Below are 24192 nucleotides of genomic sequence, written 5' to 3' on the forward strand. Positions count from 1 at the left end.
AACCCTATCCTGCCCTATCTCTATGCATAGCAGCTTTAATCTATTACATCACACACAGGGGATTTGACTAAAAATACCAAGTCTTTTCTGATGAGGCCTGCAACAATTTGTGCTGCTAATTGCGTGTTTGTCTCACAGGATATGGGAGTGCTGCATAGCAAGCAGAGCTCAGCAAGCTACTTTAGGCCCAAAGCCCAGCTAGGATCAGGTGCGCCTCCAGGGATATAAAAATACCATGTCCCTAGCCTCTGTCTGCTGCTCCACCCTGGATTCCCTCCCTAACAACATGCAGCAGCACAGTTTACACAGGAGGCATCACAACCAGGAAGGAACAACTTACTCACAGCTTCAGCATTTCAATGGCATTTTCCTTAAAAAGAACTTCAGTTCTCAAGGTTTAAATGAACACTTAAGGAAACAAAAACAATGACCTCATGCAAAATGGTAAGAATTACAGTATGCCATTCAGGAAGAAGGGTCACTCTTTCTGTAATGACACACCACTGCACACACACTTAACACACAAATTCAGTGCTCCGTCACAATAAAGTAACAGATTCAAAGTAGAGAGAGCACTTATGTGATTACACCAAGATCTAAGAAGACTCACCGAGTTGGCAAGCGTAAAACCTTCCCAAATCCTCCAGATCAAATACAGGCAATTAGCAGCACAAAATGTTGCAGAAATATTACCAACAAAAAAGTATCTGGCAGCCTGGCCTTGTGTATTAACCAGTGACTGACACGGATGATCACATACTGTGGAGGGTAGATGATTTGATTTTCACCATAGTGGTGTAATTGTCTTATGGTGTAAATTAGGGTCTAGGACTAATGCAAAACTAAGTTAATTTTATTATCTATTTCCAAGAAACGTAAAAATATAATATCAGAATATCTTTCCTGGTTACTAAGAACGGGTGCACCAATAAAGACTGAAAATGTCAACAGTGTAGAAGCCCTTAACAGGTTCTGTCCTGCAGGTAGACATGTCAATCATTCAAGAAAAATATTTGTCACATCAGTAGGTAGAAAAGCAAATACAGGTTGCTTTATTTATCTATATTTATTATAATAGGAAGGGACAAATTTGCAGAAACACTGCTTAACACTCATATAAAAGCAATTAATGATAAAACTGCAAAATACAAGCTACATAAATAAAAATGTGGAAATCTGATTTACTGATAAGCAATACACTAATCGTATTGCTTACTGTAAGGAAATCTTAACATGGTATGCTACAGGCAATTTGCTGCAGCTGATACAATCATCATGATCCTAACCATAAGCATGGAAACGTTTTAACACCTATAGTTATATGCAAAAGTTTGGGCATCCCTGGCCAAATTACATGTTTTGTTGAATTTCTAAGTGAAAAGACATGAACACAACCTCTGCAGCGAACAAACTTAAACTTGACATATTTCTTCTAATTTTAATGCAGTTACTATTTATTTGCTGACTTTAACAGATGGAAAAAATAACACAGTAAAGGTGGCATGTACAAACGTTTGAGCACCCTATCAGTCAGTACTTAGTAACACCCCCTTTGGCAGAAATCACAGCCTTCAAACATTTCTTGTAGCCAGCTAACAGTCTTTCTATTCTTCCCCCACTCTTCCTTGCAGAATGCTTCTATTTCAGAAATATTCTTAGGTCGTCTCGCATGCAGTGCATGTTTGAGATCTACCCACAGCTTTTCAATAATATTCAAGTCTGGGGACTGTGAAGGCCATTCTAAAACCTTAATCTTTCATTTCTTGAAGTAGTTCATGGCTGATTTTGAGGTATGCTTTGGATCATTGTCTTCTTTTAATATCCAACCTCTTTTCAGCTTCAGTTTCATCACTGAATGTGGGACATTAGCTAGCAGGATTAGTTGATACTTAGTAGAATCCATTCTTCCCTCTACCTGCACAATATTTCCTGTGCCACTGGCTGCCACACAACCCCAAAGCATAACAGATTCACCCCCATGCTCTACAATTGCCAAGGTGTTCTTTTCTTCAAATGCTTCTCCTTTTTTTATCCAAACGTACCTTTGGTGATTGTAGCCAAAGAGTTCAATTTTTACTTTATCAGACCACAGCACTTGGTTCCAAAACGCCTCTGCCTTATCCAAGTGTTGTGTTGCATAGTTTAGACGTTGACGTTTGTGATGAGATGGCAGGCAAGGTTTCCTTCTGATGACTCTTCCATGCAGATCATGTTTGTGCAAGCAACGCTGCACAGTGGACCGGTGCACCACTACTCCCCACCCAGCTAAACCTTCCTGCAGGTCCTTTGCAGTGACATGGGGGTTTTCCTGTGCATTCCTGACCAGTCTACAAGCAGTTCTATCTGAGATTTTCCTCAGTCTTCCAGACCTTGTCTTGACTTCAACAGTTCCCCTTAACTTCCATTTCTTTATGACATTGGAAACTGCAAGCAGGAATCGTTTAGATATCTTTTTATAGCCTTTCCCTGCTTTGTAAGAGTCAATTATCTTTATTTTCTGATCCTCAGTCAGCTGCTCAGAGGAGCCCATGGCTGTTGAGTGTAAGCACAACACTCTGAGAGGTTTTAAGAGTCAGAGAATTTATTAAGCTCTGGAATTGTTATCACCTGACTTAGATTAAGGCCTAACCAGTCAATTAAGTTCTGAAACCTTACAAAAAAATAACACTAGTGGATCAACTGGACTCATATTGACTTTTGCACATGCCATATTTACTGTTTTATTTTATTCAATCTGTTAAATTCAGCAAATAAATAGTAACTGTGCATTAAAAATTGAAAAAATATGTTACGTTTAAGTTTGTTCACTGCAGAGGTTGTGTTAACTTCTTTTCACTTAGAAAATCAACAAAACATGTAATTTGGCAAGGGGTGCCTTAACTTTTGCATATAACTGTATGTTCTTAGTTTACATTTTTTTTTGCCCACTCAAACGATAATTACAGAACCTCTGGAAAAAACACAGATGTGTACATTTTTCTAAATTGATCTCCCCCATAACCCTTTTACCTAGATAACCACTTGTAAAATTATAGCTCTGAACAGAAAACCACTTCCTCACCTGCAGCTGAGCATTCACCGATAGCAAGTCTTCTGCCATTCCTGCAGCGCTGGACACCATTTAAAAATATCCTACTTTAAAAACAGCAAAACATGACGCCTCCCACAGCTGCAAACTCTGCTTACGAGCGGCTATTTACAAAAAGGACTGGTTCTGAAGCACAAACACAAATCACCTTGGCTGTACAATCAGACTTCCTTTTACCTCACTTAAAACAAACACTCACAGCATAGGAAGACACAGCCAAGCCACTCTTAAACTTCCTTCTCCGATGACAGCACAGAGAGCACCAGCAGGCGAGGTAAACGTTTTGAGCTGGCAAAGGGCAGACCAGGAGGTACACACTACCTGTTGTCACAAAGCTGTACCCTTGTGGATAAAAGGAAACCAACAGGAGCCCTGGCTTTGCACCTCCCACAGGTATTCATTAAAGAGGAAGTTAATTATTATCATAGTTCAATCTTAATTTTAAAGAGACAGAAGTTGCTTTTTGTTACTGTATGTGTTTAGATACCATGAATCCAGACTTAAAACAGCATATAATTAAATATGAAGGTGTTGCAAAAATATTTTTATAGAGAACATTTTTGAAATGGTTACAGCTGCAAATCAAAAGCCATCAATCTGAGCAAATAAGCAAATACAAAAGGCATTTTAGTTTCTTGAACCGTTTATTCCTGGCTCTTTTTTGGTCTAAAAGAAGTTTTGTCTAATATGGTTACTGCCTCAATTTACCTTCGGAATCAATAATGTCTTATCTTAAAAAGTTAATAGGCTTAATATACTGTACCTACTCTGATTTTATCAATACACCTAAGTAATGTAACCCAATTTTAATGTATAAATAGCAGATATGAACTCTACTCATGGATGTCTTCATGTTTCAAGAAAACTGACATTTCATCTTAGAGGTGTATCAGACAGATAAAGGAAGTCTATACCAACTTCACAGTCTCTCCATACCATCTCACCCCTCTCAAGCCATTAGTGGGCAGGATTCTAGAAAAAGGAAAACAATTAAGTTCATCTACTCCATGCTCAGCACTAAATCAGCAGTGTTCTGAATTTGTACAAAGATTCAAAATGATATACAGCACACAGCCCTTGAGCACAATGCATGACATCTCTCTACATATTTCCAATACAGTTAATTTTGAATTACACACAAACACAATGCTTGTTTCATTCCAGGAAAAATTAATGTGTAAAGACTGCCATTAGAGGGCACTGCTTCCTTACAGCTTGCACTCACTGTAACCAGGGCAGAGGTTCTGTTGTGCTAATGAGACTGGCTACTCTGTGGATGCTGATGCCTATTATTCTTATAAAGCAGGTAGATGGTATTAATCAGCAACAACCTCACTAGCATATACTGTACAGTCAACAGTTATGGAAATAAGCTTCTTCTGATATACTGGCTAAATAAAATAATGTACCACAGCACTCAACCTTTCGCCATTCTCTTGTGTATCCTGAAAACCTTTTCTAGGATGTGGCTCTTTCTACTGACAACTGACCCTCGGATATAGAATATATTGGAGATACAGCACAAATTCTACTAGCCAATCAGAGTGAATTGGAAAATCGCAGAGGAAGCAACTGAATGAGCTGACTCATCTACACACTTCAGTTTTCTAAATGAAAGCTCATACACACAAGGACCACAAAACAGATCCCCCTACCTCACAGACTTACCTCTTTGCAGGTGTTGAAATAAGCTAGTATGTCAGTCACACTCAACATATTTGTCATAGGTCTGGACACCCACACATTGTCTTGCTTCGAATGCCTCACTCCAACAGCTTCAAAAAGAATCTAAAGTGGGCCACAGCAGAAAGACACGAAGCACGAGGCTCCCACGGCTGCTGAGCTGGCTGCTATTTTTAATGACCTACATGTACTAAATTATATCAATATATTTAAAAGTTACAATACGGCACATTTCACTTTTGAGAACATGACCTCAAGAGAATGGCGAGTTGTTCTTCAATGCATGCATCCAAAACTTGAAAACAGTGGCGCGGGTTCAATGTACACTGCCATATGCAATTAAACAGGTTCTGGACAACAGGTATTGCAAGAAGAGGGTAATAATGATCCTAAACATGCTGTATACAATAAGATGCTGTATCCTGATCCAGGGTGGCATGGTGGTATGGTGATTGGCATTGCTGCCACGCAGTGCTAGGGCCACGGGTTCAATTCCATTTCCCTGTGTTCATGTGGCTTTTTGCCTGGGGCTTCAGTTTCCTCCACGGTTCTAGATTTAACTGGTAGCTTCATTTGCTTCTGGGAAAACTGGCCCTAGTGTGAGTGGATGCATGTCTGCGTCTGTGCCCTGCAATGGACTGGCATCCCTTCCAGGGCCAATCCTGCCTTCCGCCTTTTGCTCGCCGGGATAGACTCCGGCTCCCTCGGGACTCTGTATTGGATGAATATACAGTCTGATCCAGATGTACCTTGCACCAACACCTTCAGCCCAATGTCCCAAAGTCCAGGCATTAATGCAAGGGTCAGGATCATCTACCCACTGCTGTGGACAGATTCATGAGAATATTTAACTCTAAACAATACTGTGTGCGGTAAAGCAACAATGAGCCTCCTGGTACAGTGTGAAACAATCATCAGGCATTCCTGAAAAAGGATTATACAGAGGCCGGGGTCTGTTTCTTTTACTTTGGAAGGTAAAGCAGATGACAGTTAAGAGAGCACCAGAATTCTTATCTCCATGAACAGGGACTCTTGCTGAATTCCAGCCTTCCCAGTGCTGGTTAATCTCTCCATGACTCCAGGGGAGGGTAACGGAGCCCCCCAGGGAGTTTACAAGCTGTTTGCTAATATGTCATATTTTAAGGTTATGACAAAATGCCTGTGAGAAAACTGCCTGCAATTTGAGCCAAAAACAGTATGAGGCTTATTAATGTAGATTCTTGGAATCTTGTGGGTTTTTTTATTTTTCTTTGACTCTTCATACAGTATGCTTTTACAATACAAAAAAAGAACTTGCTGTGCTACAGAAGTATAAAAGAAAAAAAAATACTTTCTGAGATCCAAAAAGGACCAAAGCAGACAAAATGTAATAAACACGAAGGCTTCCTCTATATTTAGGAATGTTATAAGAACAGCTCAGGTTTGCACACATTAAGTACTGTATAAGGTGGTTGCATACTGTGAGAGACACCCTACTGTAAGTGTGCACAGCTGGATAAAAATATGGAAATGTGCTCTCTCAGGGACAATGCAGTTTATCTGATTGTCATGGTTTTCAGCAGATGCCCAGTGCATTGCTGTGAAACAAGGAGAAATCTAGCACCTGAGCATGATAACAGGCAGAATGAAACAGTGAGGGCCTTGACTTTTCCCTTTGAAAGTCTGATGCCAGACTTTTTAAGAGATCTAAATGGACAGGCACTTAAGATGGTGACAATGTGCAGCTCCACCTAGAAAACCCAGACACCCTGCTCACACAGGGGAACTCAGCAGTAGTTGGGGAAATGGGCCTGTCTCTTTCACAAGTCTGCTTCTTAGAGCTCTCTGCTGCAATTGGCTCATTGACATGGAGGAAACGGGAAGGAAACTGTTTCAGAAGCTCTTAGCTGACACCTCAGTTGCGGTAAACATTTCCAACAGCAAGACACAGCAAAATCATATGTTCTGTTCCTAAACTACAGTTGTTCTGCCACAGGTGGGCACTTACTCCTCTGTACTCTACAGTACAACATTAAAGAACAGTGGAAGCTTACAGTACGTAGCTCACTAAATAACAAGCCATGTGGGCAGGAACCAGTTAGCATGTTTTTACACAGTCCCACCGGACAACAAATGGCAGAGTTTCTATCAATGAAATATTTTGCACACAAAGTCAGCAACAATAACCAGAATCACAGGAAATAACACTAGAATACTACCAAGAGAGATTGAACCTAGGCTTTATGTTAAATATTCAAGTTTTTTGGCATACCCCTGTTCAGATTCTGTTAAGAACACTGCACAGAGACCAATCTAAATGTAAATGAATCAGAGGATCGTGCAAAAGTTTACATTGCAATGATTTGGACTAGACTGTGCAATGAAACCATAAACATAACCTAAACCCAGGTTGTCTTTCTAAAAAGGGAAGTCATATCTGCTACTTAAACCTTTTTAAAATGCCTTTCTCTTTATAAAATATATTTTTATTGGAACTGGTTTTTTTTATTCTTTAAATACTGCCCCATAGTTCATCAGCTACTTTTCCCCACAAATCACTGCCAGCAATAAAGAATGCAGTGACTGGCAAAGGGACTCTAACTGTATTAGAGCCTTAAAGTAAGTCAAAAACAAAACATCCAGATGTTTTCTATTTTTAATACTGGTGTCATGACCTCTCCCTGTCATCCTCTTAAAACACAAAAGAACCAACCCTTTGCTTTTAGAAAGCATTACATTACTTTAAGATTTACCATATAGAAAAATGAAGAACAAAAGAATATTTACTTTTAAATTATTTAAAATGTTGTTACAATTTTTGAGTATCCCAAAGTGGTAGCTTGAAGCTGAGTTGGAACAAATGTTTTGTTTTGTTTTTTCATTTGGAGTAGCAGTAGCATGGACTGCATTTTTTTCCTGTTTTTAAAAGTTCAGTAGGACAACAGGCATCTCCAAAGAGACAGCCTGTGATATATGCGGAGACATTAATCTTTATGGTCTGAGCTGAAGGAGTGAAAGAACCAGAAAGGCAATGCAGGGGAGGTCAGGCCGGACTCTCACTCTTTCAGGTCTTTGAGAAAAAACAGTACTCTGGAAGTCACTGGGATCAGCTGAGGCAGACAGACAGGAAACACGACTAGGAGAAAACAAATACAAAGATAATGTTGTGTTTTTGCACATATAGTACAAGTATCTACATAAAGAAGAGCATATGCAGGCCAAACAGCTCTCCCATTCATTACATCTCCATCTCCCTATCCTGACCCTATCTCTGAAGTAACTCTTTTAACTATATGACCGCCATAGGTAGAGTACTGTAGATTCACGAAATACAGGACAGCACAACTTAAAATGTGCAGAGATGGTGGCTGCTTTTGACTGGGCAGGCTGCCCACTGCATCAACGTTTGTCCGCCACTTGCATTAATATGTCCATTGCTCAGTCACAGCCAAGGGGAGAAAAGCTGTCAAGCTCAGTAAAAGCACACCATATTGAGAGGCTGGGGTCGTTTCTGAAAATTACATCAAAATGCCAGTTGAAACAGGTAACAAAATAATATCCGGCACTTTGCATGAAATAAAATAGTCAGCCCAGGTCAGAGGTCGGTAGTACTCTACAAACCTGCAAAGTTGACTGTCTCAAAGATTTCACACCTGCAAACCAGAGCACCTCAAAGAGAGCATGTGGTGATTTATTTTATTCTTTGCAGCAGAGGCAAAGTATGGTATCGCCACAAAGTGGACATGCAAAGAATGTTTCTCATGCAGAGAAAGGAGTGATGCATGTTCTTTTAATTCCCCAAATCTGTTGTCAAAAACAAATGCAGTATATGCATATGGAGAAGAAAAAATGTATATAATGTATAAATGAATTTTATATTATGTAAAAACGTGTATTATAAATGTACATTTTTAAATGTTACACTGTTCCGAAAAAGAAAATAGCTAAAAGGCGATCCTAAGACCTAAGTATCCTGTACACAACAACAGGAAAAGGCAATAGCAAACAGAACTGGTGAATGGAGTGGGATAAACATCCTATAAGATGAAAAGTACTATATAAATGTGTCACCAGGAGGTAAGCTATCCTCATTTCAATTCCATTAGCTGGCTCTTGCTCATATAGCACATTATCAAACTCATAGCCAAAGAAGGGATCTCATGCACCCAAAAACTTCTACTTCCATGTGGCATCATAAAAATTGATCACAATTTTCTGAAACGTCAGGGGAGAGCAGATATGCAGTACATTATAACTCTTTTTCAAACCTCTTGACAAGCAGCATCTCCAGAATCAACAGTAATAAACACATCCTCTGTTTTGCCCTTAGTTTGAATTTAGAAATGCCCCCTCAATCACACTGGGAAATCACTGTATTTTCAGAGTTTCTACAGTTCTAACCACGTGACACTTGCTTATGACTCTCAGATCCCCTCTGTGGCCCTGTTGGTGTAATTCCAGCACTTACAGTATAGTACTGTACTGTAGCTCGGCCTGTGCATAGTAATGACCTCATGCAGTGATTAATCCAACACAGGGTTTCAAGTACTAGTAAAGAACAAATGACACTTCTTATGAATTACTGACTCTAACCTCACAAAAAATGACCTGATGTTCTGTTTTGCTTAGACGTGCCCTTCTAAGGAAATGCAGAAGACAGAGCTTGTTCTAAAAGCACTTCCATCAATCAACAATGTTGAAATGAGGAATTTAAAAAAATTAAAAATCACTCCCTACATCCCAGGCTTTTGATAATGCTTGCCATTTACTTTCTTTCCTTTCTTTCCTTTTTAGGGCCAAATTTGATATGTTGACATTATCTTTAACCATTTAAATAATGTGTCTTTTGAGATCAATATTAATCCATTATGACAAAGAAGGAAACCCAGCGTATTTTTCAGTGGAATAAGAAATCTGTGATGTTAACAAGTTTCCTGACAGAAACGCAAGAGGTTGAAAACTATTAACCAACTTAAAAATAGTTTAAGATTAATTTTTTGAAGTTGGACAAGACATTTTTGAAGAAAAAAAGGACTTGGTAAAGCAAAGTATTAAATGTTAATCATAAACTAGTGGTGGACAGGGGCCCCCGTGCTCTAACTTTAGTTACAATAAAAAATTACATTTCTAAAAAACAGAAACATTCTATGGTTCTGACACAACTTTTACTCATGATTAACGGAAGCATTTATGTGTAGCCATGAATAGTATGCTATTATCGAAGCAAACCACACCTTCCTGTTATTTTACTCCTACAATGAAACACTTTTCATTAGCTTGATCCCTGGTCTCGTTCTCCCTGCTCCACATCCTTCCAGGCCCCTGTGCCTTTCTCCCGAGTCCAGCTGAGCGTGACTGGGCTTCATTTATGCGCAGAGTCTCCCTCCAGCCAATCAGAGGGAGTCACTCACCCTGCGCCGAGGATAAAAGCTGTATAAACAGGAAAAGCAGTTGTGATAACAATCTCAAGAAGCCATACAACGTCACAACACCCAAGTTCTTTACAGCCTTTTAAGGGATATTTCAGTCTGCTAATTTCAGCAGCAGGCTTGCTTCATTTAATCTTTCTCTCAGTTCACAGAGAACTGGCAATTCAAACTTCATCTGTCTGCGTGTCAAAGCTTGTGTGGATCGGTGAATGAAACTGTACAAACTCACTGATAAGCCCTGCAGAGGAATTTGCATATCACAGGCATTACTAAGGCTGGTGTTTAAAAGCAGTAAACCAGGACTCAATGGTGGAATGTCTAGCAGAGCATGTTATTAAAACGTCAAATTAAATAACAGGCCGAAGTGAGGAGTGGTATATTGTACATGCTACATTAATATCTGGAAACTGTAACCTTAAATTCTATCCCAAGATACAAAAACATATTAAAATACATTGAGAGAAGAGAGATGGGTATGCTCAAAACTGAGCAGACAAACGTGATTTTTATCCAGTTAATTATATAGTTACTGATAAATATCTCACAGGTCAATTGCATGTTTAATAAATCATATGATGGTTACAATGGTATTACTTTATTTTATAATTTTCTTTAAGGTATAAATTACTATCCATTACTCTTAAGTTATCTACAGCATTGACATATTATTAATGGTGTTATAAATGTTTACTAACAAATGTTCATCGTTGGCACTGCCCACTTTTTTGCGCATTTGTTTTGAGTTTGCTCAAGCCACAGAACATACTAAAGAATTACAGTGTAGTTTAAGCTTTATTACAGGTTGGCAGCGATACTATCTATGGCATAACAGCAGTCCAGAAATCTGAATTCAGAAGAACTTGATTAATAAAGTGCAAACATTTGAATCTGAAGAACAAAGTGACTGGTTTCTGTAGGCCCTGCATTTAGCACAGTAGGAAATGATTTGCAAACACAACTTAGTAGCACCAACTACTGTCTTATGGAAACACTAAGATGTAAAAACGCCAAGCTAACAGCATGTTCTTGAAATATATTCTACATATGGGGGTCAGAGATAAACTAACTCGTGTAGCAAATGTTCATAGGGAAGTCGCATAAACTTCCAAGGTGTCATTTTATGGTCTTTTAAGGAGCACTGGAGGTCTTTGCGGGCCAAGAGAACCTAGTTCAGGAACAACAAAGTTATCAAATAATGTAGCAAATGCAGGCTGCTTTGGTGACCTTGAGAGCATAAATCACCAAGTGTTGCTGTGCCAGGAGATAGCACAGCTCAGCCTGAGGCCATTAGTGTCCGATTAAGAGGGCACACATCTGAGCAGCTCTGCTCCTGCACAGCACACAGGGAAGCACAGACTAATCCTCTTTACCCATTACTATTCGGCAGCAAAGTTTCTATTGCCTCCAAGTATTTACTTCTTTCTGGCCCGACTGCATCAGGCATAACTGTCTGAAACCTCATCAGGGTGCTGAATTCACCCTGTGGTGACAGTTGGGAGTAAGACAAAATAGCTAAAGTCACAGCAAGTGATGGGGTGAGGAGACAATGAGACAACACCAAGTTTTTTTTTTTAATTATATACCTCTGCCAAATATTTCCCAAGCCTTTCTTCAAGGTCAACAAGTCCAAGAATGTATAAATGTAGCAGTGTGAAGAAAAATTGGGATTTGTAACATGCTCATACTGTATATCAAAAGAACTACAGAGATATAAAATGTTTGGGAGGTCCTGTTGTTTGCTATATTGGCTTATATTGGCTTTTTCCTTATTGAAGACAAAATGTCACACTCCAACCCCTGCCATGAAGAGACAGGAATTAAATGAGGGTGGCAAGAAAGGGTTTTCCTCATCATCTATTAAATGTTAAAAATAAACAAATACATAACACTATTTTGTATTCAATCTACTGTATGTAATACACAGCACCAACAAAAAAATCTAGACACCTAGAGAGGCACATGAGATTTCTTTCTCCACAATACTAGAATTTGATTTACAATGCTGTTTAAAACCTCAAGGACACCGAAGTTGGCATTAGCAATATATTTGGAACAATAGGGCATTGGAAACAGGTCCTTCCATAAAACAATCCTGTTGTATTTATATCTAGATGGACAAAACTTATTTGGCACATCGAAAACAACATGATTGTTCAGTATGTTATATGTTGGTTTATCTCGGAGAATGGACAGCCCCAAGAAATCCACTCCTATTTGATTATCCTCACCCATTAGGGGAAAGAAAAAAACATGATCCTACTTTAAATCTTCTTAGTCTAACTAGCTTATGATTCAAGTTCACCATAAGCTGATGGACTGGAATTCACTTACAGACAGAAGCCAAACAGTTGTTGATTTTCTGTGATGCAATGTAGTATTGCGGACCAACTGAACAACTGATAAGGCACAGACGTCAGAAAAAAAGAACTTATCCTGCTCACCAGCTGGAACAGCCTGACCAATTCATCCATTCTGCAGCCGGCCATTTTGTAGTGCTTGAATGATACATTCAAATTCTGAAAGCAAAACTTTCAAAATCTGCAGCATTGTAGACAAAGACTTTTTGTCTTAAAGCAGATAAGTCAACAATGAATTAAAGTAAACTTTGAAAAAAGTGTACTGTGTTGAAAGTTGATAAAGAGAGCTATGTTTTGATAAGAAAAGCAGTGAGACCACTTGGACCAGGTGCCAGAAAATATCACGTCTATTTTTACACCCTGCAATGAATGTGCTAGTAAATACATCATCTGGTAAACAACACTTGTCCATCATACATTATCTAAAGAAAGACAAGCACAGTACAACTCATGTGACCCAATTTTAAATTTCATTACTAGTAATACAAATTGGAGAAAATAAATTTCCACTTCGTCAATTTTCAACATCCAAGCGGAATTCCAGTATTTTTGGAAGCAAACTAATAATATTATTAATAAGCAATTATTACCCAGGAAAACACTAAAATGCTCCGATGACATCTTGTACCTCCAGCAACCTTATTCACTGTATGCCCAGCCATCTACATTGGGGAAACAGGAAGGAGACTCGGAGACCGCTTCAGAGAACATGTTAGGGCTGTGAAGATGAAAGATTTCTCCAAGCCCATAGTTTCTCATTTCACCTCTGACGGCCATGATCGTTCTCAAAGTAGGGTTTCTTAACTCCTATAGCAGAAAGACATCAGCAACTAAAATTATCCTGAAACTTGGTTCACACCTTCTCTCAACGACAGACTTGTTTTCTTCTAATTCTCTCTATTCATTTGTAGGTTTCGTTTCACACCGCTCCTAACCTGTCTCGACCTCGCACCACATGATTGGCCACTCTGCCTCTCCCCTGCTCCGCTTGTTTTCCCAAGCTATATTATCTTTGCTGACTGCCCTATCTTTCTCACAGCCGAAGAAGGTTCCACAGCCGAAACGTTGTGTTTCCTTTCCTCTCTTTTCAGCATGGAATAAACCTTTACTTGTTCCTAAAATGCTCTTATTCATCTTCAATACATATTTGTTATTTGTTATCTGCGCTACCATAAATTAACAGCCACCTTTCCTTGAAAGGATAATTCCTTGCCTCAGTTGCTGGTGATTGGGTCTACTATTTAATATGGCGGTTTAAAACAACCACTGAACAAATTGGTTAAAAACATATTCAGAATTATATGATTGTAGGAATAATGACTGTGGAAAGTCAAAAAAGATAACGTACCCAGAAGGAACTGAACTGGCCATTTTTAGGCAGCCATGTTTTACACTTTGGCTTCAATATCTCATTCTCTTAAGTCTCCCCTTGTCTGGTGTGGAAAGGTGATTTTTAGCAGTACTTGGAACAAACTGAAGCCTTCTGATATTAGAAATTGTAATCAAGCCAGAAGTACATGTAATACCATCTCTAAATTCCTTAAATACAGCACTGGCTTCCATCTATGGTAAATATACAGTATTTCTGAGATTCTGGAAGGAGGTTTTAACATTAGAAATTAAACTCAAAAGGAACTTCAGAGTCCACTTGGACTCAATGTTTACTCCAATAGATGGTATATTAAACTTAATATTAATGAGGATTCTTAAACCTGTTTCAGAGTTAATAAATACTCAGCCGTGCCTAATTGCAAGCATTCAACAAATACAATAAGAACAAAGATTTTAAAAATCAGTATTGTTATGCAACCTTAAAGTTCTGGATGTCTATTACTACAAAAGGACACAAGGAATAACAGTAAGAGAAAAGAAATCTGCATTTTTTTTAACCCAGCAGCATTGTGCAACAAAGGAAAGCAGAAATTCTCATGCAAGGCAGCACACTGGAGACTGCAGATGATTTCAAGTGAAGGAGTTAAGTGTACATATTCCGTCTTTCCGTGAAACCTGAATCCCCTATTTGGGATTTGGTTTTCCTGTTTGTTTGCATTTGCGCGTGGAGTGTGGATGTGGGGGCTGCAGGGATTGAAGGAAGCAGCTGTCAGCATGCCCAGTCGGTTACTCTCACACCCCACCCTGCTGTCTCTCTCTCTCGCTACACTGGGCTGTTTTGCGAAAAGAGTTGTTCCTGCCTTATTAGTCCAGAGATGAGCAACTCTATGCTAAGAGGCAGGCTCCGCCCAGGAAGCCAAGCTGCATTTCTAAAATATAATCACTCCCCAAAATATAAGGTAGACAATGGCTAATCCACAACCATACTGTATAAACTTTCACAGCACTATCCCCTCACAATTCCAACTTCTGACTTCAGTGCAAACTATGCGTCCTTACCACATTACAAACAGCAGCAAGCCACTCTTCCTATCTAACCCAGTTCTCATGCTGAAGTTTATCTTTCCTTTTTTCACAAGACTTTAAGGCATTTTTTGGTACCCTACTTGCCAATATCTGATCATCCGATACAAAATTTGGAAACACCTACTAATTTGGCGCCCAAGGAAGGGCAACAAAAATGAGGCAGAGACATGTTTTTCAGGTTTTCATAATGGTAAGTGGTCTTAAAGCCAGCTGCTTGGACATACTGTACTAAAAAGATAGTACAGTATTACTATTAAAAGATAAGCACACATAGGCCTACACATAAATATATGAAGATATTTTTAGGAATATATGATTCATATATTAAAGGGAGGCACAGTGGAGTAGTGGGCTGCTCCAGAGTACTGGGTTCAATTATGGACATGGGGTATTGTCTGCATGGAGTGCTCTGGTTTCCTCCCACAATCCAAAGACACACTGTTAGGTTAACTGGCTTCTGGAAAAATTGGCCCTTGTGTAAGTACAGTATGTGCATGTTTGTGTCTATGTGTGTACTCTGCGATGGACTGGCATCTGTCCAGGGTGTATCCTGCCTTGCGCTTGTAGTTTGCTAGAATAGGCTTCAGTTCCCCTACAACCTTGTATTGGGTGAAGTGGTTAGAAAATGGATGGATACACACTTAAAGATTTAACCCTAAATAAACAAATACAAGATAAGATGTTTGGAAGTAGAGGAAAAGAAAGTCCAATGTTCCAACAAGATCCCCTCTGGCTTATATAAAGGGTTAATAAATACCTGTCAATATCATATTAAGTACCTTTCCTTACTTGTGAGGCCAAAACACAACTTTGCAAGGGCTTTGTTTACAATTCAGGAGTTATAAGTACTTTCAGATTTTTGCAAATATCAGTACATCGAGATATCCTCTGTGACAATAAAGGGTTGCATCTCTCTTGAGCACCACACCTGTCCTGGTGTGCCATTCACTTGCTTGACTCAACACACTTAAGGTCCTGTCAGCACTTAAAAAAAGACATCTGCCATTCAACAGAACAGATTTTTGGAAGTAAAGCGAAACAATGTCTGATGTGCTGATTCCCTCTGGTTTATGTAAAGGGTTAATATACACCTTACAATGTGATATTAAATACTTTTCCTTCTGGTCAGGATCCCGAATTATTGAACATGATTCAATACTTCTCTGAGAATTTACCCTTCTGGGAGACGATATTAAATGACTTGTAAATGTACATAGCACCTGTTATTTCAGAGGTGAAACACCTGCTGTCACAAAAGGACAAAATAGCATCAATAGAATGTCAACTTGTGACCTTTGACTAAGACGCAACCAATCTAATCAGCCTACAACTGTGCCTAAAGAATAAGCACTCTGAATAAGCAAAACAACAACAAATATATCTATACATGTAACAGGGTCTCCCTGTCACTAAGAGCCAAGAGATCCCTGATCAACGAATCCCACACCAACTCGGTAACACTTAATAATAATTAATAATTCCTAACACTTATATAGCGCTTTATATAGCTAACGCTCCACTCAAAGCACTTTACAGGTAATGGGGACTCCCCTCCACCACTACTGATGTGTAGCCCCACCTGGATGATGCAACAGCAGCCGTAGTGCACTAGTATGCTTACCACACACCAGCTATCAGTGGGGAGGAGAATAGAAGCTAATTCATAGATGGGGATTATTAGGAAATCATGATCGGTAAAGGCCAATGGAAAATTTGGCCAGGATGCCAGGGTAACACCCCTACTCTTTTCAAGAAACACCCTAAGATTTTTAATGACCTTAAAGAGTCAGGACCTCGGTTTTATGTCCCATCTGAAGGATAGCCCCTTTTTACTGTACAATGTCCCCATCACTATACTGGGCATTAGGACCCACACAGCCTGCAGGGTGAGTGTCCCCTAATGGCCCCTCTAATACCTCTTCCAGCAGTAACCTTAGTTTTTCCCAGGAGGTCTCACATCCAACTGCTGACCAGGCTCACACCTGCTTAGCCTCAGTGGGTTGCCAGTTGTGAGTTGCAGGGTGATATGGCTGCTGGCAACACTTAATAACATGTCTTGAACCCATGCTTGCAGAGTTCAACCTGCACTTGGACAAGCATCTTTACCAGTTAAGCCACTCAGAAGACTTTGTTTTATTATATGTACAACACAGCAAAGTCTGATCACACCACATTCACACTCATTGTGAGCCACGGATGGCTGTAATTTTGCATTATCATAAGTACAAATACACAACACAAACATAAACTTCATTTTTATAATCAGTTGCCGTCTAAATCCTCCTTGCTCTGACAATGACTTGGATGAACTACTGAAACCATCAGAAAGGAACAATAAAATTAGATTTTAGAAGGTCAAGCTACTGTTCTGTATTGTTGGTACCAAAAATAAAAGAATATGCTGACAGTACCTACTTGCCGCTCTGTGTCCTACATTTTCCTCCAGATCTCCAATTCCAGAAGTTTAATTCTCTGATGTGACACTTTCTTACCCAACCATGTTTCAAAGGATCAGACTAGCACACTGATAATTAAACTACTAAATTAATTATATTTAATCAGACCACAGCAAGCAGCCTGAAAATCAATTTTAGAGATAAAGTCTCTAAAGTGAATGTTATTTCGACCATCACAAAGCATTTTCTTAGTCTTTTTGTGCTTTATAATTACAGTACTTTTAGCATGCATTCATAAACTATGATTATGTGTAACTGCACAACCTCAAATTATGCACTAAGACGTTAGCAACCAATTGTTATTTGAATGTTGTTGTAAACTGAAACAGAAAATGAGCTTTCAGATTCACCAAAATTAAAGAGCTACTGTAAAAATAATATATTTTTTATTCCTTCGGAATTAGCTGATGAAAAATCTCCAAAGCTATACTTGCAAATTTAAATTAATCTTCTTTCAAAGCTAAAAGGGCATACATTTTCTTAAGCAATCACCTTGAAAACTGCTATATGGGAGCAACTTTTCAACCAACGTTTAGCAGGACCAATGTTGTGGACTCTCAGTCTGCACTTTGTGATGAATGCTCACACAGGTGTAAGAAACTCTGCCAACACTAAATTAGAGATGGCATTTCCAGCATATTCCTTACTTCATATGAAGTCGAAGCCATCCTTAATAATCAAGGGAAGAATTAACCTAATTTTCAGACATTTTCTAACCACTTCATCCAATTCAAGGTCACAGGGGAGCCAGAACTCTGCAAGCAATGGGCACAAGGCAGGGTGGACTCCAGTCCATCACAGGGCAGACACACAGACACAGACACACTGACACCAGGGCCAATTTCCCAGAAGTTACTTAACCTACCAGTATGTCTTTGGATTGTAGTAGAAAACAGGGACACCTAGAGAAACCCCACATGAATATGGGGAGAACATACCAACTCTATGCAGATAGCACCCCAGTTTCAGAACTGGTTCCAGCAGCAGTGCTAACCACTGTGCTACAGCCCCATTGACCTAACTTAATAAAGAAAAAATATATCTTAACATTCAAATGTCAGGCAGCTCTGGATTCATTTTACATCTCAGCAGTTACATATCATTTCACTGCAGAAAAGGATAACACTGTGCAAATAAGTCTTTCATTTCACCTCATAAATCTTTAAAAAAGATTATTAGGCACATGAGCACAGTTACTGGAATCTTTTGGGCAGAGTTTGTCAAGAGGAGACATTCTACTAAATGATAAACTGCACCATCATTTCCAGATTAAAAGAAAAACATGGAATTTTGAAGCTTGAAGGGTTAAAATCTAAAATTCCAGGGAAACTTCACTGTATAGATTCAGGACACAGGCAAATAGACATGCTTGAGAGTTAACAGGTCTTGTATTTCAAAGTCAGAAGTTACTTGAAAACTGATTATTTTATCATTTGTAATGTATTCAAGCAGTATAAAACTGAACTGCAGTTGTGCATAAATGCATTATTTGAGGAGTTGGAAAACTAAATTACCTTCATGCCCACTGGCACTGGCCAGTGAAATTTTTTACTGCTAATACATACTTGGTTAAAGTCAGTGAATAACACAAATTTCTTAAAAGCATTAATTCTTAGGAGATGCATACAGTATATCCTGTATAACTCAAGTCATTTTCAGCCCAGATACTGTACTGTGTACCACAAGTACTCTAATTCACACTTTTGCCGTCTTTATAGGTCTGGGATAAGGGATATAAGGGATTCTGTTTGTGTCAGATAAGTTGCCTTTGACATCAGCCCAACCTGTTCTCCCTTCCCCCTTCTATTTATAACACCGTAGGAATGGGCAGATTACAGATATGCTGTTTGAGAAGAGGAGTTTTAGAAGAGGGACACACACCCTATTTAGCCATTCTATAGAACTGTTAATCCAAGATGGGGCAAACTAGAGCACATACAATGTAAAAAAAATCACTTTTCAGTATCAAAAGAAACTTTTGATCCAATAATCATTATGTTATTGATAGCAAGCCATATTTTTAATTACTTTTAAGAACTGTTGGTCTGATACTCACACAAATACACCTGCTGAAACTAATTAAACTGTCCCTCACAATTTGTGCATCTGTATTAATTTTTTGGGGGTGGATTACAAACTAACCAGGATAAAAGGTTAGCACATTATAAAACTTTAAGACAATCACATTACAGTTGGCCTACTGTTTAAAACTTGCACTCTAATGCCACTTTATATATAATATAGATTCCCCAGGACTCAAAACATTACATGATTCCTGGGCTGCAAGTTCCATGCATTGACAAGAGAATGATACTCATTTTGTCAAATACTTACATGCAGCCAAATTTAATTGTGATGTATTGCTGTTGTACTGTAACCAATTAGCTGATTGCCCAGCACTTCCCCCAGACAACAAAGCAAATTACAAGTAAATCTTAAATTCCACAGCAAGTCCACAGTATAGTAATGAAGAGAAATTGATCCGACCAACGTAAGCTCACACAGGATGTGCTAAACAAGACAAGAAATGACCAATGTTGATTTGCTCTCCGTACTTTTCACACTTCAGTTCTTAGCAACTTATTCTACCATTCTGGTTACTGCCTCCCAATAATTTTGCAAATACATGTCAACCTAAACATTTGTTTGTCTCAGGTGAAAACGTTACACCCTGCACAGGTTGCAGGGCAGGGTGAAATAACAGCTGATCTTTAAGGGAGTTCTATTTTTAAACCTCTTGTTGCAGAATTTCCCAGCTCATCAAGATTGACATACCAGGTCCGGCAGTCTGCTGGCCCTGTGGGATGTTCACAACCCTGCTTTTAAAGTCACAGTGCCCCCCTTACCCACCCTACTGCACAAGGAGTTTGTACTCCTAGAGCACAGAGCAACAGAGTATGTGTTTTATATCTAAAGTTAAAAGAAAGCCACGGCCTTAAACAAGTGATCTGCATACATCTTTTGCAACATCTGACTTCACAGGCAGGTTCTGCTTCTTGTGCTACAATCCACACTTCCTCTGTCTTACGAGCACAAATTTCCTTCTTGGGCTGTGCACTTGGCCCTTAAATTCAGCAAAACCTTTGCCAAATACATTCAGATGCAGAACTCACTGAACCACATTCATGTCACACGCAGGCTAAGGTGCTTCCTGACAATAAGCACTGAAGCAAGAAGATCGCATCGCAGTAGGCATCTCAGATCAGTTTTGTGCTGGATCATACACTTTCATTTAAATGCACACATTTGCTCAGGAATAGGCTACAAGGAAAGTTGACAGCATTTTTAGATTACTCTTCAGACTGTCTGCATTATTACTAGCACATACTGTGCAGTCATTGTCGTTTCTTTCATTTTTTTGGCAATACAGTAATTCACCTGCATTTACGTCCACAGCCCTGTTGAAAACTATGAACTGTATGGAGTTTGGCTTGTCGTACACTGAATCTACAAAGTCCATGCTAGGGAATAAAGCCACATTTTTTAGTAAATCACCTATGAAATAGCCTTAATTAAAGGATTTACAAAAAAAACGAATCAACAACTTTGCTAAGGAAATTTTAAGATTAACTTTTTGTAACTTCCTTCTGTATCACTGTAGGGTCTATTGATGACATTTGCATAGAAATGCCAGGCAACAACTAAAACTACAACTGAGGACACTTCAATGTTTATAGCAGTGTACTGTTCATAGTTTCATAAAGTAGATTGTGAATTTCCAAAATAAAGTAATTCAGGAGTGTAGAAAATTCCAGATTATGACTAGATCATTTCAAAATCATTTGATGGTGAAAAAGCAATAATGACTTCTGTGGTTGTTTTCAATCAAGCTCTGGATTCCTAAACTTCTAAACTCATTTTTACAGATTACGCTTCACACACTTAAGCAAGTTGACAAAAAAAAGTCTGAAGGAACTACAGTATGAGGCTAGTTTACACTCAGCATGCTTTAATGTTGTATTGTTGAAAGCAACAAGCTCTTGAAATCTTTCTTCGTATAAGCTAATGCCCACACTAAATCGTCCAACTCCTTAAACTGCTGTAGTAGGAATGTTTTTAAATCATCTTGTTTTTTATCATTAACCTATGTTTTCTGGGGAGCTATTATTACAGGAGACAGTACGCTGTCACGTGAGTCCCGTGGAGTCAAGGTTTTAAAAGCTCATGAAAGATATGTAAATCTCTCTCCCCTCAGTAGACAAAGTTTCACTGCTCTGTCATTACGTGCACGCCAGAATTTAGTGCACCTCTGTAACTATCATCCAACAGTAGCACAGGATTAGCGAACAGACTTAGCATTGTTTTCTTATCTAAAAGCAACAGTTACTGTACATGGTGCTAAGAGGAGGAAGATCTACCATGGCGATATCAACGTTACTTCAAAGTATTTTCAAGGCCGAAAACGACTACTATCTAAAATTTTACAAAAACGAAGACATTCGAAACACAAAAGAGTGATCTGACAGCAATTCAGGGTTATCTGAATGTGACTCTGGCACCAGTCATTAAAGCAGACTGAAACTAAGGCAGTTGTCACAGTGTTTCGGCACTTACGATGAAATATACCACGTTATCACATGGTAGATGAACTGCAAATTACACTTTTGATAACGGCGTGGAGTCTATAATTACACTAGCAAATCACCAAAACAGTCCTCCTTTACTCTGTAATTTGTCCTTTACGGTCTTGTAATAAACTGTGTCCACGCTTCAGAGACTAAGATAATGGAGCCGTTCACAGTAACCGTCTTAACTGTCACAGGAAGCACTTCATCTAAAAGCATTACAAGTGTGAAATATACTGACTTGCCAGCCACCTTCTTGAATTTTTGATAACCCGCATGCAAAGAAACCTAATGCCTGCAGGTCGTTCGTTTCGTTACACCAACTCAGTCTGTGCTTATAATAATTGACCATTTAAGCGTTTCTCAAGGGCAAATGAGCCGGTAAAAGAGAAGCTGAACGATGTGTCAGACAGCAGCTGAGGGTTCAGGCCCTATCTGAAATTCAACAGCAGCACGTCGGCCATTCACGAACCCCCCAACCTCAGTTGGGCAGTAAGTGGGGCTCCGACATGGCAAAATTTTGCAGACCAACATTCCCACAGCTAGTACAACCAGACCAGAATAGTCATACTGTACAGAACCAAACCGACAATTCACCAGGCCAAGTCTACAAAAATACAGTGACTTTCACCACCATCGAAATAGCGCATCTTTGTCACTTTGAAGTTCACACATCGCTCCTATATTTGTCAACATCCTCATACCCCTGGGGTAGCAGTGACAGCAATGCCTTTTCATTCTGCCGTAACAAGAGCAGGCAACAGATCTGAAATGTGATGTACAGTATTGCACAATACCTCCTTTGTGGGAGGTAATCAACGGACAAGAATTGAAATATTATTAAAAGAAGGTGGGATTTGTCGGTTAAAATAAAAATTACAAGCCAAAATAAAAGAATCATAACATCCGACATTTGGATGCAGGTCTTTTTTTTTGCGCAGTATGACTGTACGACTGGTAGAGTAGTTGTTTCTTTAAAACACTCACCTCTCTTGCAATTTGATTCAGGGCATCGTCTTCTGCCGACAGTCTTTCTCTGTTGGGAATTCTTTTCCTCCCAGTTCCCTGAGTTCCCATTTCTAAAACGTTTATAGATTCTGGGGGGTAGAAAAATCCTACTATAAAAGAAACGTTCACGGCAGACCAAGACCGACTCTGGTTTATAACTATTGTTTCCCAATTCCTGCGCTGTTGACTTTGTAATGTACTGATGAAGGGAGGGCAGAGGAAGAAGAAAGCGTAATATATCGCTACATTAAATTTGATATGAAGTACTGTATCCGTTACTTGGCATTGGGTCACACATCCGTAAGCTCCCTTCCTGGAGTGCGCTGTTTAAAAGCCGTGCGCCACCACCTTACAAAACATCTCCACGAAGTCTGTTTCTAATAACCACAACATACATATCTGTATAACACATGTCTGCTTGCTCTACATAAGTATCGTCTCCAAATGTTTTACACGCTCAGCACGAGTTGTTTGATCATCAGTCCGCCATTACCTTCACGTATATTTTAAATTTTACAGAATTAACGCCCGCTCTTCCTTTTTTGTCTCGGGTCCTATGTTATTCCCTTTTTGTCTAAAACATTGACGGCCCGTTTTGAAGAAAACGACGTGATACGGTTTCTTTCTGTCACAAAAAAGTTGCATGCAGTGTTGAAAGCACTCCCGGATGAAGACTAGACCATGATAAATACGCGTTCCGGGGTTCCAGCCTATGGGCTTAAGGCAGCGCTGCATACAAGCAATGCTCTCACCCTCGCCGCTATTTTTATTGATGAACGCTTAAAACAGAAATCTCTTACTTCTTATTCTTAAAGCTACAGCTGGCGGTTTACACAGCCGACCTCCGCTCTAAGTGACACAAGGTGTTGTGTGGAGGCGCAGATGTTGTCTTAGACTCACAGAAACGTATATAATGTATCCTTACACTGTATATGATCGATCAATGAAACACGAGGTTCATTCGTGTTAGCTGAGCTTGCATCCGATGTATCCCAGTCCTGATACAAGCGAACAGCTGCTCAGCTGGTAACCCTTGAGCATGCACAGTCACGTTTAACTTGCTACAGCGTGTGTTTGTTAGTGTATCGTCCAATTCATTGTTTTCAAGACAAAGCAAACCTCTAAACTCTAAAACAATTCGGGGAAGGTAAATTCGCAGAAATGTTTTTTTATAATGTTTCCTTTTAAATTAAAAGGCTATACCAGTAC

At 39.2% G+C, this 24192-nt stretch overlaps 1 protein-coding gene across 24 annotated transcripts in view; it reads right to left on the reverse strand.

Annotated features, from left to right (window-relative positions):
- The window catches only part of lrrfip1a (leucine rich repeat (in FLII) interacting protein 1a), a 70901-nt gene extending 46957 nt beyond the window's left edge, over positions 1–23944 (reverse strand). For 15 of the 24 annotated variants that reach the window (XM_088931344.1, XM_088931343.1, XM_088931341.1 and 12 more), the window contains exon 1: positions 22963–23678. In XM_088931344.1, coding sequence (XP_088787470.1) covers positions 22963–23052 — 90 coding nt within the window. In that variant the 5' untranslated portion in view covers positions 23053–23678. Of the gene's footprint in view, positions 1–3061; positions 3441–22962; positions 23679–23783; positions 23803–23908 lie in introns of those variants that run through there. The other 9 variants (XM_088931339.1, XM_088931336.1, XM_088931327.1 and 6 more) reach the window with 4 other exon arrangements.
- Positions 23945–24192: the final 248 nt, after the last annotated feature.

This window comes from Atractosteus spatula, chromosome 13 (genome assembly GCF_055471065.1).
Source record: "Atractosteus spatula isolate fAtrSpa1 chromosome 13, fAtrSpa1.hap1, whole genome shotgun sequence".
In the NCBI taxonomy this organism is placed as follows: domain Eukaryota; kingdom Metazoa; phylum Chordata; class Actinopteri; order Semionotiformes; family Lepisosteidae; genus Atractosteus; species Atractosteus spatula.